Here is a 14,355-nt window from a genome sequence, read left to right as displayed (position 1 = left end):
TGGTGTGGCAGCAGAGACACGAGTGCCTCCACCTCACAATTACAACATGACCTCAAAAAGTCTGGGAAGTAAATGGGTAGTCCCGTATATTTGAATGAAGTGGTGGAATGGAATGAGGGATCGGAACCAACCCCACCAGGCACGGGACCCCCTCACTCCCCTGTCCTCCGGCAACAAGGGCTGTCCCAAACAATTTGTTGGGTAATCGATGACCCTATCGAATTTTCCATTGATTACTTTAAGACCCCCCCCCCCCCCACTGCAAATAAGTCAAGTTTTGTCAAATAGATATTGCCAATTGCACAATTGTCTGCTGCTTCTTGTCAAGTTGAGAAAAAAATAAACAAAAAACAGGTACCGAAATCGTTTAATGATGATGAGATAGGGTGCACCAGAACAGCAGTTCATGTTTTGGAGTCATCACTCCGGATCCTGATGTGCCGCTATCATACATGCCGCCACTTTCCCATGATTTTGTGTGCATTCGTGCTTTAAATGGTTTGAGTTGTCATCATCATTGTCTTTTCCGGGCACTGCATGCAGTCAAAACCTACGTGTGTGTGTGTGTGTGTGTGTGTGCGCGCGCGCGCGCGTTCCATATGAAAATGTCCAAATGTCCTGCTTGAAAATGCTTGTTCACTCAAAAATGTTGAAAATATTTCACCATCCAACTAAAACACTGTACGTTCAATAATAAAAACTGACACATGCTATAGGTCATTTTGGTGATCGTATTTTAGTGTTTTGAATGCATATCATGACGTGTGCATGTTCCAGCTAGCGGTGTGTTGAGCCGTAGCAGCACATCATTTCTAATACTCATGTGTGCGTGACCAGTGTGTTGTGTGCTGTTCCTGTCAGACACAGAAAAAAAGACATGAGTACAACAAATTCATATCAGCTCTATTTTGTTGAGAAGGAATCCAAATGGGTTTTCATAGCCTTGATTGGATATATCATATGATACACTGTGTGTGTGTGTGTGTGTGTGTGTGTGTGTGTGTGTGTTTGTCGGATGATGTGACATCAGCGTGACAGCAGAGGAAGGTCGCTGGAGTTCATGATGAGGCTGGAGTCCAGGTTCAATGTATCTGCTGACATAGACAAACTTTGATTATAAATACTTTTGGACTGGCTTCTGGATTTGTTTTCGATTTCTTGATCATGACTTCAAGTGAAGACGCAAATGAACGTGTCATGTCGGTTTCGAGCACCTTGATCAAAGTTGAGCTTTTTGGACGGGGACGCTTGTCCCAATCCCTCAATATCGACCAGGTCGCTGTTGACATCCGAGTCGTTGAGGGCACTCAGGGTGACATCTAAACACACATACAAATGCTTTGGTCTAGTGGCTCGTTTCCGTGACTTGTGCTTGTGCTCAAACTCACCCGCAGCCTTGCGTTTCTTGGCGGCAGCCACGCCGGCCTGCACGTTGGGTTGGGCGGGAGCAGTTCCGGGCGACAGCACAGCGGCTTTCTTAGTGGCTGTTGTGTTGGGTGGGATACCTTCAGATGAGCTGCAGCGAGTGGTGTCTTCATGCTTCCGCTTGACCGGGGTCTTGGTGTGAGTGCTGGTGGTAAGAAGGAAAGTGAATTCAAGCCGCATATCAAATTTACGCACATGAAATTGATACACAAACCTGGTGGGGTTGACCTCGGCCACGGGGTGTAGTTGCATGGTGAGTTCTCCCAGTCGGCTGAAAGCAGCGCCGGCTGCTGAAAAGATTTCTCCAACCTGCGTGCAAAACAAACAATCAAGCATCGCGGTTCGTTCTGGACAACTTGAGGAGGAATAGAGATGAGCACCGTTGCCATGACTACCCGATTCACTGTAATTGACCACTTGCCCTGTGCATGCAAATAAGTCCGTAATTTAACTTTCGCACTTCAAAACTGTGTATTGTGCTGTCATTTTTTTTGGGGGGGGGACTTACTTTGGTGGAAGCTGAAGTCATGTTTGACGCAGGCGGTGTGGCTTAAACAGCACCTAATATGCTAACAACAATGGAGCCAGCTAGCATCGGCGGCTAACTTGCTTTTGCCGGCGGTCGGTTGTGCTCTGCTCAGGGTGTCGTAGTCACGAAAGCGAAAGCTCCGGCATCCGAACAAACTGCCCGCGCATCATCATCCCAAAGCATTTACCTTCGCGAAGTTGACATTAACCGCAAGAGAGCCTTTGGAAACTCAAGCTGATGCCTTCGCCGTACCGCGCAAGTTTATGAACCACGTTTACGACTATAGTTTTTTTTAGGTTGAATAATCAGTCATCAAAACACAAGCGATAGTACGGTTTACCACCAGGTGCGCGCTTGATCTGGACAGCCCAGAGCAGGAAATTGGATTTTAACTCTGAGTGGTTCAGCCACAGCAACCCGTTTTACCTATTTCATCTGAACGCAACATACCGAAAGTCGATTGCCGCTGGTCATGTGACCACGTTACGTCACTCAGTGCGCTTGGTTTTTCCCAGTCAACCTTGATTGTTTTGTGTGTGCGCGTGTGTGTTTGTGTTTGTTTGTTTACTTATTTAGGGGTAGAGGGTCCCATTCATGTCCATATTGGCAAAAATGTTATTAGAATGTAAAAATGAACATTATGTCAATAAAAAAGGCAGCCTTGGTTGACATCCAAGCCCCTGTTTTAGAAAGACTTCCGGTGTGCAATCACGTGACTTGTATGTCGTTAATGTTTTCTTCATTTGCTGGCGAGTAGCGCTTTTTTCCCATCCAAAGTTTATTGAGTGTTAACAACATACACGAATCACAGTGTGCACAGTCTTCTCGTCCAAGTAGCCCAGGGGTTCAAAGAACATCCAGATAAAAAAAAAACAAAAAAACAATAGCATTTTAAATACAGCACAATATGGTCATAGATTTGCGTTTTTTAAACAATAAATATAAAGGTTGACAACATACAGCTTTCCTAAATCCAGTTTACCAAGAGTGAATAGCCCAAACAGAAATGTATTTTCATTAAGGCTTCAAATTTAGAATTGGTAGTTGTTCAGATCCGTACAAAAAATGCAAGTCTAAGCACAAATGGCATATTGTTTCCCCTTCATTAAATCAAACGGGAGCACATTGGGTCAATGTTAATTTTATATTTTTAAAGCCTTAATCTTTACAGAGTAACTCCTGTGACGTATTCACATTGTTTCTAATTCTTTTCTAGACAGAAAGCCACAAGTGGAACTTTTTGTGTTGATTCTCATTGAAACAGATGAACCCCCACCTTGTCCCAGCCCCCCTGACTACACATGTGTATATCAGCGTCTATCTTGGAGAAAATGAGCAAATGCTACCTTTCCATTTCAACAGAACCAAGTCGACCTTATGAGTCATCATACTATGATGACTAAAAGGTGTCGATGTCATGCTTCTGTGACCAAATGTGCTGATGTCATGCTTCTGATGTCCTTTAAGCGGCTCCGATCAAAGAACCGAAAGAAAAGGTTTGTGATTGACCACTGAAAATCGACAAGAGCAACGCTGTGGTCAAATCCCAACGCAAGAGTCACAAAGATGGCGTCAAGTTTCAACAAGCTGAGAAAAGTCTCAGAGAAGAACCAAATTTGTGACGGCAATCTCCACCCGTCGCCATTCGGCATTTATGACCTTCTGAACACTCAGAAATGCCTCAAAGACTTTTTCGTCCAGCGGGGGATGTTTGGCGACTATGCGACCATTTCTGAAGTCAACCAGGTAACAAATAAACGTGCACGGTGCTGTTGTAACCTTTATTGACCCACATTCTTTCCACTAGAATGGGACATCGAGCCTCAGGGCCAAGGAGAAGGACGACAAAATCAACAAAGTCATCAAAAGCATCGTTGAGAAAAGCATTGCGGACATTGCCAAGATGAGGCAGCTCATTGCTCTGTGGGATGCGGAGGAGCGCTCCACAACGCACTCTTACATCGACGAGTCGTCATACGGCCTCGTCACCCAACAGAAAATTAAACAGTACCTAAAGGATTTCTTCTCAGAGCGCCTCACGTCAGCTGAGCACCCAATAGATCTCCAGGACATCGCGGACTCTTCTACCGAGGGGAGAAAGGAAGACGACACTGGCCCGTCTCTGTCATCTCCCATTATTGGGAAGGCCATGAACATGATCAGTCAGGTGATACAGCCTGTTGTTGACACCATCGACTCCGCCAGTAAAGTTACGAAAGCTGTGGTCAAAATGTTAGCGCGGAGCGATCGAGACGATCAAGAAATGGCGAAAGAGTCGGATGAAGGAGCGAAGCAGAAGTCGCCCCAACAGGTCTCGCATCGTTATTCGGCCGCAGAGGACGCCGGGGTGCCTCACTCTTCTTCAACCGCTGTCGGGAAGGAAAGGACTGTCATGCATGCCAACAAAGACGAGGACCATCTGGTCCATCTGGTTCCTTCGTCTGAGGAAGATCGAAATCAGACATCAAGGCTTTCATCGGTAATGCCGGAAGCTGTGGAGGACAGTTCGTCTGCAAATAAGGTCAGGAGTGTCAGGAAAGACGACAATCGTGTTGCGCCAGCAATGTTCAACGAGTCTGTCATGGATGAACTCTGCAATTTGCAATATGAGATCCAGTTGACCCCCAGACTCTCCCCCATATTAGAGGAGACTGGGGAGACAAATTCTTCTGCTTCCTCTTCAGCCATCGTGGACAAGATGGGCTTCCTTGAGGGTGAATCCATCTCCAGTCTTTTGGTCCCATCGGAGTCCACTGCTGTGGCAGGTTCATCTGTTCCTACTCCTGCCACCTCCACCTCCACTCTCGAGAAGACAAATATCATCCAAAGCGGGATACCTGCGCAACGTAAGGAAGCGGAGAAGCCCTGCTCCACGGACATGGAATTGACCCGTCAGGTTTCATCATTAAGTGGCGGGAAGCCCGACGCGATGGGTGACCACGGAGATGACATGATTTCAATTGCAGAATCCTCTGAAGAAGAGGCAACAAAAGCGAGCGCTGCGATTGAGGCTTGGTCCACCTCCAGACTTTTAAGCGTCTCCCCAGTCTCTTCTACCGCTACGTCTTCTCCCATCATTGAGAAGGCCAGAACTATCATCAGCCATGTGATGCAGCCTGTTGTGGATACCATTGACTCCGCCAGCAAGGTTACAAAAACAGCCGGCAAATCCATTGCTAAAAAAGTGAAATCCATGTGGAAGTATCGCTCAGGCAGGAAGAAGGGAAAGCGGGGCAAGGGAAAGAGTGACAAAAACGCTGCCAGAAACGGACAGCAAGATATTTTGGACAAACACAGTGGGGAGGAGGTGATAGAGGAGGACAAGATGGAGGATGAGAATGATGCGGAAGATGAGGACGAGGACGATGAGGGGGATGAGGAAACGAGCACTGCTGAGGTGGACTCATTCTCCGAGCTTTCAGGCGCATTCAACGATGGTGAGGTTGTCGGTACCTCAGATGCTCCTCCGTCCATCGTTGAGGACAACACAGTTCCGAAACCCGCAGATGTCTTGAATGACGTGGCAGTCGAAGAGTTCTGCTTCTTTGAGGCGGAATCGTCTTCTGTCATTTCGACTCCATTTTTGGACGCGAGCATGACGAGATCGTGTGATCCCACCTCATCTTCTTTAGCCGTTCCCGAGCAGGCAAAACCTGAAAATTCTACTCCGGATATCCTCGAAGACGAACAACTCTCCTCCAATTCTAAATCACCGGAGAATAAAATGACAGTCGCAGAGACGGATGAAGAGCAGGCCAGTGATATAAATGCCCTCCAGTCGGAGGATGACGGCCCAGAGCACAACATCTACAGTATTTTTGAGAACATTTTCAGAGAGGAGTTTTCCAAAAAATTAGAAAACTCCCTCAGACAAGGTCTATGCGATGCCGTCCGCGTCTACGTCCCTGAAAGAAGCTCAACGGAATCCCTCGAGAGCACGAACATCTCATGCGAGCTGGGTGACCATTACAGAAAAAAGGAGGTCGATACTTCATCGGTGGGTCCGCAAGACTCACTGGAGAGCGGCTCCACCTCAATCACTTCTTTCGCGAGCTACCAGCATTTATCAGATGCCAGTCTTAAGGGGATACCGCCGGAGGGACTCGATTCCAAGAGAAAGTCACTGTGGAAGAGGTGGAAAATGAGGCGTGCCAGGAAGATTCTGCCGGGACTTTTGGAGTGCCATTGTACGCCTCGCGCCTCTGACAGCGTGGCCTCAGACAGCAAAGCCACAGAACCAGCCATCAAGTCCATCTTGAAAAAAGTCACGTCAATTTGGAAGTAGGGCACAGAGATCCGCAGTTGTTGACTACGAGAGGCAGACGAACACTGCCTGAGGCTCAGGGACCGATCAGGACTAGATACCATCACCACTGGAACCCATCATCTATCAGATACTGCTCTCTCATTTACAAGGGAAAGAGACTAGTCTCCTACTACTAATCCTATTTATTTCTTTCCATAAAAAGTCTGGCAAATCAATGTTGTCTTTTTTTTCAGTGCGGTCTACAGAAATCATGCTTGTCAGTTTTTCTCGACGGTGATGCTGTTTTCTACACAACTGGGAAGGAGGAAAAAGTACGCCAGCTCCCACCCTTCATTCTGACCGAAGACGTGCCCTTCAATCTGCTCGAGGCCTTTTGTAAATGTACCAATCGGCTCCTTTGCTCGCCCCTCCAGTGAAGTGCTCCTCTGCGCAGTGTCCCGGAGGAACAGAGGCACAAGTCAGATCAAGTGAATGAACACGAGAAAAACTCTTACTTCCCAACAGTACTTCTCTCGCCTCTGTTTTGCCTCGAACTACCTCAGAAGCTGGAAAAGTTGCGGGCTCACTTCAACCCATCATTCCTTTTTGTAACCTTTCACACAGCGCAGCCTGCTGTTGTGATTCGTGGCGATTTGTCGTCTGAGCGACTACCAGTCCCAAGAGCATCTGCGTGTGATCGTGTATGGGTGTGTGTGTGTGACAGAAGTGGATAACTGACCAAAATCGGGGAGCTCTGCCAAACCCTCTTGTGTTACGTCTCTAATCCAAGGTTGGAGCTCAGCGTCCTGATGGACATCTTTGTCTGACTAGTAGTACAAACTCATCATCCCTGAGACAAAACTGATGAGGACGTTTGAATGAGCACGTTGTGTATCTGTGTATGGCTTCTCACAGCATCAGGCTTGGTAGAAATACTTTGGCAGCTGAGAGACCCCACGATCAATGAAATCCAGGTAGTGGTGGAGTGAGCGGTAGGTGAGATCGCTTTACTTTCTAGGCCAGAATGAGCAGACCTTCAGCACCTGTAGACACCCTACAAACATCCCGCACTGCCATTGTCACTTACCAAGTCGCATGGACAATATGGGCTCACCCGTTTGAAGATGCCATCTGCAGAGATGAGCCGAGTGTGCCCCCTACAGTTGATCTACTGTGTGTAGCGCTAGGAGCCAAAGCGCATGCAGATCCCTATCGAAGAATTTACGAATGACCAATAAAACTGTAAATTAACCCAAAGGCTGTTTCGTTCAATATCTAATTCAATCTGTGTTGGCGTATGTTATCGTGGTCACTGACTTCATAAACAGGATGTATTGAAGGCCTTAAGTGTAGCCACGTAGAACACTTCCACCAACATGTGGGAAAGCACCTGGAATTCTGAGTGACACACCCACATCTATGCCAGCAGCCCAAAAAGGGCGGGTCTTTGGTCAGGAAAATGCTGGGTATGTGATTGGTTGGTGATTGCCATCCGGCATAGCTTTGAAACCGAAATACATCACAGGCTTCATTGTACCTTCAGTATTTCCATGCACAAGCATGACTGCTTCCTGTCTTATTGACAACAGGCAGAGGCACTCCGTCTGGATGTTGGTTGAGGAGGCAAAGGGGACCCGTGATGTTTTGCAGTTGACCCTTGATTGCATTAGTAGGAATCCAGTCCATGATGGTGTCTTCTAACGAAAAGACATTCCCGACCTGTACAGGACAGACAGAAAGTGAATCGACCCGGAGAAAAACATATCAACTCCATAAACCGCAGAAGGATGACATGTCGAGGCGACCTGGGGTTCTTTATCCCGATTGGATCCTTTAGGAAATGAGTTCTGCGCCGTGAAAGCCGTGACCGGGAAATTCCCTTCTGTGGTTTTACACGTTCGGATCATTCTCGGGTTGAAGCCATTCAAACATCCGTAACCAAAGAAGCAGTCTTCCTTCCACTGCATCCAATCGTCGTGTAACTTCCCCCGTCAGGATCCCTCCTACTGGAGACCGGGCTTTGCAACTCCCAAGAGATCCGTTCCAGGTCATCCCAGGTTTTCCCAAAGTTTATGGCAAGTTTCTTCAACAACTCTTAACAGGCTGAAGGGATAGGAAACTACATACGTATGCATCACTCATTGTCATCACTGTTGCCTGGTTGACCTTAACCCTTTCAGGGACAGCGGTTACTACAGTGGACACCTTATCATGTTATCAGGTTACAGGTTATTATTGGTGTATGAAAGGATTAATGTGAATCTGTAACGTGAATTGTAAAGCATGCTCAAAGTCACTCCTCTTCCCGTTGTCAAAGCGGACATCCTGCAGTAGATCGTTTTCTGTTTGTGCGTAGATATATCGCAGTATGCCCAGAGCCCAAGTCAGCCATCAAATGACAGAAAGAGCATCACTGTGGACGTGTGCGGATTGTCAATCGTGCAGCATGAGAAGAACTGTAAATCGCCTGTCTGTCCTCGAGATCTGTCCCTCTGTGGGCTTGCAGTAGAGCCGAGGAGTCATGGCTTTGTATCTTGGCCAAGGAGAAGAAAATTGGCAAGTGTTGCTAGCTACACAACAATCTTTGTGCGCCCCTACCCGTTCCCTCTTGTGACATCGCCAACAAACCAGCGGTAACAAGGAAATGTGAGCAATTGCCTTCAAGTTCGAGGTTCCACTGTGACGAAGCGACAGAACCGGTCTTCCACCCAATCCCTCTCCGTTGTCTAGTCTGACCAGGAACAGTGTCAGCCCAGTGGTGCACGACCGACGAACTTCGGAGCGATCCTCCTGCTGGATGCAACATGTCGGTCTCTGTTGGCCATCATTGATGACCGCTCCTTGGCACAAGTCCAGGCCAGGTTTGTCCAGTAGGGTGCACTCATTCTACCCCTTGTCCCCCACCAGGGTCAGGTAGATGTAGTTGCTGGTGCCCACGTAACCCAATGTATCCGTCGCCACGGTTACAGTGTACAAAGCAGACTTCCCAGCTGAGGATGGATTTATATATGTAACCAAGACACTTTCGGTCACCGGCGTTATAGAGTTGTTGTACTTGGAGCTCGATTTTTTTCCTCAACTGCGCTGTGCCTGAGAAGACAAATCAAGCAAAATGATTCCTAACTTTCTAGCTCATCTCCTGGATTTTGTCGCTCTTCCTGAGTCATTTGATTTTCTTTTTGGTTCTCGGACAGCAGACGGTCGAGTGCAAACGTTTCCTATTTCTTGTTTCAAAATGTGTCTGTCTTCCCTGTTGCACTCCAGAACACACCTCTCCAGCAAACCTGTGTGTGTGTGTGTGTGTGTGTGTGTGTGTGTGTGTGTGTGTGTGTGTGTGTGTGTTGTGTGTGTGTGTATGTGTGTATGTGTGTATGTGTGTATGTGTGTATGTGTGTATGTGTGTGTGTGTGTGTGTGTGTGTGTGTGTGTGTGTGTGTGTGCGCGTGTGCGTGTGTATAGTTCACAGTCTACGCCAGGGGTCACCAACATGGTGCCCGCGGGGACCAGGTAGCCCGTGAAGACCACTTGAGTAGCCCGCCATTGCCTGGACATTGTGATTTGCTCGTAGAAATGATGATTTAAAAATGCTTTAAAATCACTGGCAGTATTGTGAGACATTTTTAAACACGATCAAAGTCTGACAATTTAATTAAATCATCAAGTATTAAAAATAACACGTGCTCATATTATTGAAGGTATTTTGGACAAATATGTTATTTTAGACGTATATCAGTTTGGTAGACCTTCACACAATTAGTACACATGAAGTCGCTCTCACCCTCAAAAATGTTGGTGACACCTGGTCTACACACACGCAGCCCTGAAGAGGCACACTGCAGAGCTAAGCATCATCGCATGATGTAATAGCTTCCTCGTCATCGTCATGGTTTAAAAAAACCAAAGCCGAGTTGGACTTTGCTGCATACTCAAAAGGCTCAGACAGAGTTTATTTCAAGACAGGAGGTTTGAACATGAACCAGAATCCAAATATTAGGTCCATTAGGCTAGCAAAAATACATGACTCTATCAAACTAAAGCGATGGTTGACTTGAGCAGCATTGAGCCATGAACATCGTGATGCTGGTGGCGGCTGAACGAAACGTCGAAAGAAAACACAAGACACATTAATCGTCTTTACAAACACTTAAATGAGGAACGAAGCTTTGTTCATGCCCACACCTGTTCCAAATGCACTTTTCAAAGGCAGCATTCACATGACCGGTAAAATACACAAGTACACACAAAGACTATGTTCACTATAAGTATTAAACAGTTTTTGTAGTTTGCATGTCATTTTTTGCCACTCTGTTAGACAGTGTGGTCTTGTTTAAAAACGCGCTTCCAAAAATAGACAGCATCTGTCATTCATGTGTGATGTACACGCGCATCAGCCATGACAAAGTCCTTGTCGTGTTTCCTTAGGATACGTCTGCGCTGCTGCTGCTGCTAGATTATGAGTTGAAGGTAAGGGGTGCTCCTCCAACATTATTGCCACCGGCTACTAAAGTGCATGACAACGCAATGGCTTGGTTCAACACACATACAGTACACAGAGTCCAACTTATAGTCAGTGTGTCCGCTTCTTCGATTGAGCAAAGTGCTTTTTGGACATACAAAAAAATAAAATCAGTGTCGGGATGCAACGCGACAACCTTTCTGCTGAGTTTCGTATTTAATTGGGATTGAGAAAATATTTTTGTTTTGACTATGGCACTTGCTCGCAATCATTATCAGCAATGATTTAAAAAGGTAAGAAACGGATCAATATGCAGCAATGGGATACATCTCTGCAAGTTTGTACATTTTTCCAAATTATGACTTTGTCAACAGTCCTCGGGAATTAGAACAGGCCAGGGGGCTATTTATGTGGTCCTTTGGGATGACCATATTAGTGATCCCGGATCTCGCTTGTGTGCGTGTATACCTTCGAGGAAGCTCTTCAGATGATTTGTGACCTTCTTTGGTTCAAACTAAAGTTCAACTTGTTAGGCTTCCTGAATGAAGGCGAATTGATATACAATGGTACCTCTACTTAGGAAAGTAATTCGTCCTGGAAGAAATGTCTGAATCAGAAAATTTTGTAAATCGAGACGCGTTTTCCATGTAAATGCCCTAATCCGTTCCAAGACCCCCCAAAATTCAGACATAAATGTTTTCTAAAGCATAAAAATGGAACTAATACATGTTTCAATTAGATTATGGCACAATCAATGAGAGTTGTGCACAATGTAAAAAACAAAGAAGAGAGTAAAGAATAACAAAATGGTGATCATTTAACTTAACTGGCTCCTCATCATTTTTTGCCCTCTGGAATTCATGTTATGTCGCAGAAGAGATTTTTTGCCTGGCGTTTTGTAAAGAACTGATCCAAGGACGTTTGCTTTTTTCGGCTTTTAACAATCCTTCGAAAACGTCCAAGGCATACATCAGCATAGTGAGCGATCGCCCGACCGGTGAACACTTTTTTCTTGGGTGATTTACATTTACGTCAAACTATCGGAACGCCTCATGACCCGAGGGACGAATGACGAGGATCTACATGCATAGACACGTACGGTAGAGGTCCCGCTTAGCCAATGGGATGCCAGGAAGATGCTCGGTAATAGCCAATGGCAGAGCAGCTAGAAGTATGCTGCGTTCAGGAAACTCGGCGCTGCGACAAGCAGCCCACATCCTGTATTTTTACCTTTCATATCTTGAAATTTCTTTCATAACAAGAGGCAATATTTTCCTGTCGAGGCGTTTCGTAACTTGAAAATTTCGTATGAAGAGACGTTCGTAAGTAGAGGTACCACTGTATTTGCACGACTTCAAATATTCCCAAAATAGCATTTTGTACCTTGCAATTAAAAAAAGCATGACTGTGGACTGCAGACCTTCTGTTAGACGGTGACAGTACTGTACGCGTTGGTCAATTCATCCTAAACCAGCCCAGCGGCGAAAATCATTGACACTTTCTGAGCAGAGGTAATCAATCAAAAGTAAAAATACTGAAAATATTTCTATTCTTGTGACCACTGAGGTCCCGTTTTTTTTAACAATATGACTTGAAATATACGACCCAATAATTCTTCCGGTGTTTCCATTCATCAGTATCCAAATGCCATTATTGTTGTCAGGGTGCTTACGGAACCACCCACATGAGGTATTAGTAACTTTTAACAACATCCATTATCCGACCGCACTTTTCAAGCATTTAGTTTGGCGTCAAAAGTAGCCACCTCCCCAGCCTCAAACAAAGAAAAAAACCCCACATTTTATACACACCATAATTTTTTTTGTTTTTGCAGTTGATAAAGCTAGTGAATTAGTAACATAATTGCGTGCGTGTATGTATATATATATTCACAGTTAAGAGCAGTGAAGCAGCTGATCATGAATGCCATTTTGATCTCATAACAGTGGCCGTGATTCTCTTGAAGAGGAATTTAAAGTGTCTTCAGAGTTGCCGATTCCACTGATTTGGAGATGCTATCCGGGCCTCCACTCTACCGTACGATGCATGACTCTCAACCTGAATGGGAGCCCGTGGGGTTGCGCTGGAGTGTGTGGAACATGACAACAAATAATCAACCGCTCAGTCATCCATTTGCTCTGAAGGAAAAATAAAACAAACAAACACCAAATACTGCTTATCGTCACATGAGGGGGCATAGACCTGTGGTGCTTATCTAGTAAGTAGAGTTAGTTAGTCGCTTTGCTTTCCATCCCCTCGAAACCGCAATCTCGACATGTCCGTTCTCTCGTTCCTTCTTGACTACATGACGTCGGACTCCACCACGCATTGCTCTGTGTACTCCTTCACCAGCTCCACGCTCAGTGCGTGGCGGCAAAAGTCGGCCATGGGCTTCCACAGCGGCGGGTCCAGGAACATCTGGCACATGATGTGACCCTTCAGAGTGGCCGTGTGGCGCTGCAGGTGGCTCAAGAATTGCTGGCGAACCAGATCCAGGTCTTTGCCGAACATGTCGATGTTCAGGTAGTACCTGGTGGGGGGGAAACGGTGCAGGGGTCAGTGGACTTAAGCGTGGCGTTTATAACGGCGCTACCTTAAAAAGCTGCATACCAGTCTTCTCCAATGGGCACCCTAAATGGGAAGGTACACAGGCTTCCCACGCTTGGCTTTGATGCGTCGTCCACCATCCAGTCGATATCCTTCTTCATCAGGATGGCCATGTTGCCGGGCACTGGCTTGAACGGCTGCCAGTCTTGAATGATGGTGGCGTTCGGGAGGACCCCGCGCATCAGGTCGCTCGTCAGAAAGAGCCGACGGACGGCGCTCTGGTCCAGACGTACTGGAGGAGGCTTTGGCAACGAGGCGGACGCCGGCTGGCTTTCTCCGCCACCGAGGTCTGACAGTCGGCGCTTAAGGTCCTCGGCTCTGAAGCGAACCAGTAGGATGCCCTGCGGGGGAGGAAAGCCTCGCTGGCATCCAAAGTGGATGGCATGATGTGGCTCAGCAGTCGCCGTACCTGCTTGGTTATGATGCGATACTTCTGGAAATCCTTGGGACCCAGCTGATCGTCGCGGGTCAGGCGGCTGACTTTCACCTCGGGATACTTTGACTTGACCAGCTCGGAGCAAAAGCGCAGCAGAACTCCCGCCACGCCTTTGCCCCTTTCCTGAGGGGCCACGCGGAGACCCTCCACTAGCATGGTCTCGCCTTCGTCGATCACGCATACCGATTCCAGGGCGATCTGTCGGGAAGATCAGAAAAGCGCTCTCAACGAGAGAACCTTGTCGTCGTCAACGCTTTGGTTGATTTCGTGCTCTGAGGTCAGAAACCCGTAAAAACATAATCCTCCTTCAAATTCACTGAAACAAACAAACATTGCCATATTTGAGATATGTCACACTAAAAGATCTCCGACTCACTATGAGCATTTTGAAAATATCGCGTTCCCCTGCTATTCGCAGATCGAGGCCTCACGAGTCATTGAAATCGCCTGTCAAGATTTACGTTGCCAATAATGTCTTACTGTATTTGTAATTATGATTTTATTGTTGTTATTTAGATACTACAGAGCAGTCCTGACATACCATAGCCAGCAAAATTTGTTAGATGTGTCGCATTCTTTTCAGAAATGGGATTGCCTAATCATGAACCAAACACAGCTATAAAGGAAATAATGAGTCAGTCATCATATATATATAT

At 46.5% G+C, this 14,355-nt stretch overlaps 4 protein-coding genes across 8 annotated transcripts in view; 1 reads left to right on the top strand and 3 right to left on the bottom strand.

The window, feature by feature from the left end:
• Positions 1–882: 882 nt before the first annotated feature.
• Positions 883–2,422, bottom strand: LOC109516610 (chromatin complexes subunit BAP18). 2 transcript variants are annotated; one of them, XM_019871313.1, is made up of 5 exons: positions 1,934–2,422; positions 1,640–1,734; positions 1,389–1,570; positions 1,215–1,319; positions 883–1,094 (listed from the first exon to the last, which is right to left on the bottom strand). In XM_019871313.1, the coding sequence occupies exons 1-5, from the start codon at positions 1,952–1,954 to the stop codon at positions 1,027–1,029; spliced, it is 471 nt and encodes a 156-aa protein (XP_019726872.1). In that variant the 5' UTR covers positions 1,955–2,422; the 3' UTR covers positions 883–1,026. The 2 variants fall into 2 exon arrangements, with proteins under 2 accessions (XP_019726872.1, XP_019726873.1); XM_019871314.1 differs by having other exon boundaries at positions 883–1,091; positions 1,934–2,419.
• Positions 2,423–4,022: 1,600 nt separating this feature from the next.
• LOC109516605 (bromodomain adjacent to zinc finger domain protein 2B-like) lies at positions 4,023–6,476 on the top strand. Its single transcript, XM_019871306.1, has one exon. The coding sequence runs from the start codon at positions 4,104–4,106 to the stop codon at positions 6,237–6,239; it is 2,136 nt and encodes a 711-aa protein (XP_019726865.1). The 5' UTR covers positions 4,023–4,103; the 3' UTR covers positions 6,240–6,476.
• A 346-nt stretch (positions 6,477–6,822) lies between these two features.
• Positions 6,823–9,752, bottom strand: alox12 (arachidonate 12-lipoxygenase). Its single transcript, XM_019871047.1, is given in 11 exon segments — positions 6,823–7,217; positions 7,219–7,270; positions 7,302–7,383; positions 7,518–7,542; positions 7,544–7,598; positions 7,766–7,919; positions 8,006–8,182; positions 8,215–8,308; positions 8,476–8,593; positions 8,658–8,766; positions 9,672–9,752. Coding segments are annotated over 11 exon segments (1,296 nt in total). The 3' UTR covers positions 6,823–6,868.
• A 1,872-nt stretch (positions 9,753–11,624) lies between these two features.
• Positions 11,625–14,355, bottom strand: part of nat16 (N-acetyltransferase 16) — a 6,479-nt gene continuing 3,748 nt past the window's right edge. For all 4 annotated transcript variants that reach the window (XM_019871030.1, XM_019871031.1, XM_019871032.1 and 1 more), the window contains 3 exons: positions 13,673–13,897; positions 13,267–13,604; positions 11,625–13,186 (listed from right to left, as the gene is read on the bottom strand). In XM_019871030.1, the coding sequence (XP_019726589.1) occupies positions 12,958–13,186; positions 13,267–13,604; positions 13,673–13,897 (792 nt within the window). In that variant the 3' untranslated portion in view covers positions 11,625–12,957. The remainder of the gene's footprint in view (positions 13,187–13,266; positions 13,605–13,672; positions 13,898–14,355) is intronic.

Source organism: Hippocampus comes, unplaced genomic scaffold, assembly GCF_001891065.2.
Source record: "Hippocampus comes isolate QL1 unplaced genomic scaffold, H_comes_QL1_v1.1 scaffold83, whole genome shotgun sequence".
NCBI lineage: Eukaryota > Metazoa > Chordata > Actinopteri > Syngnathiformes > Syngnathidae > Hippocampus > Hippocampus comes.
This window is presented reverse-complemented; position numbering and strand designations above follow the sequence as displayed.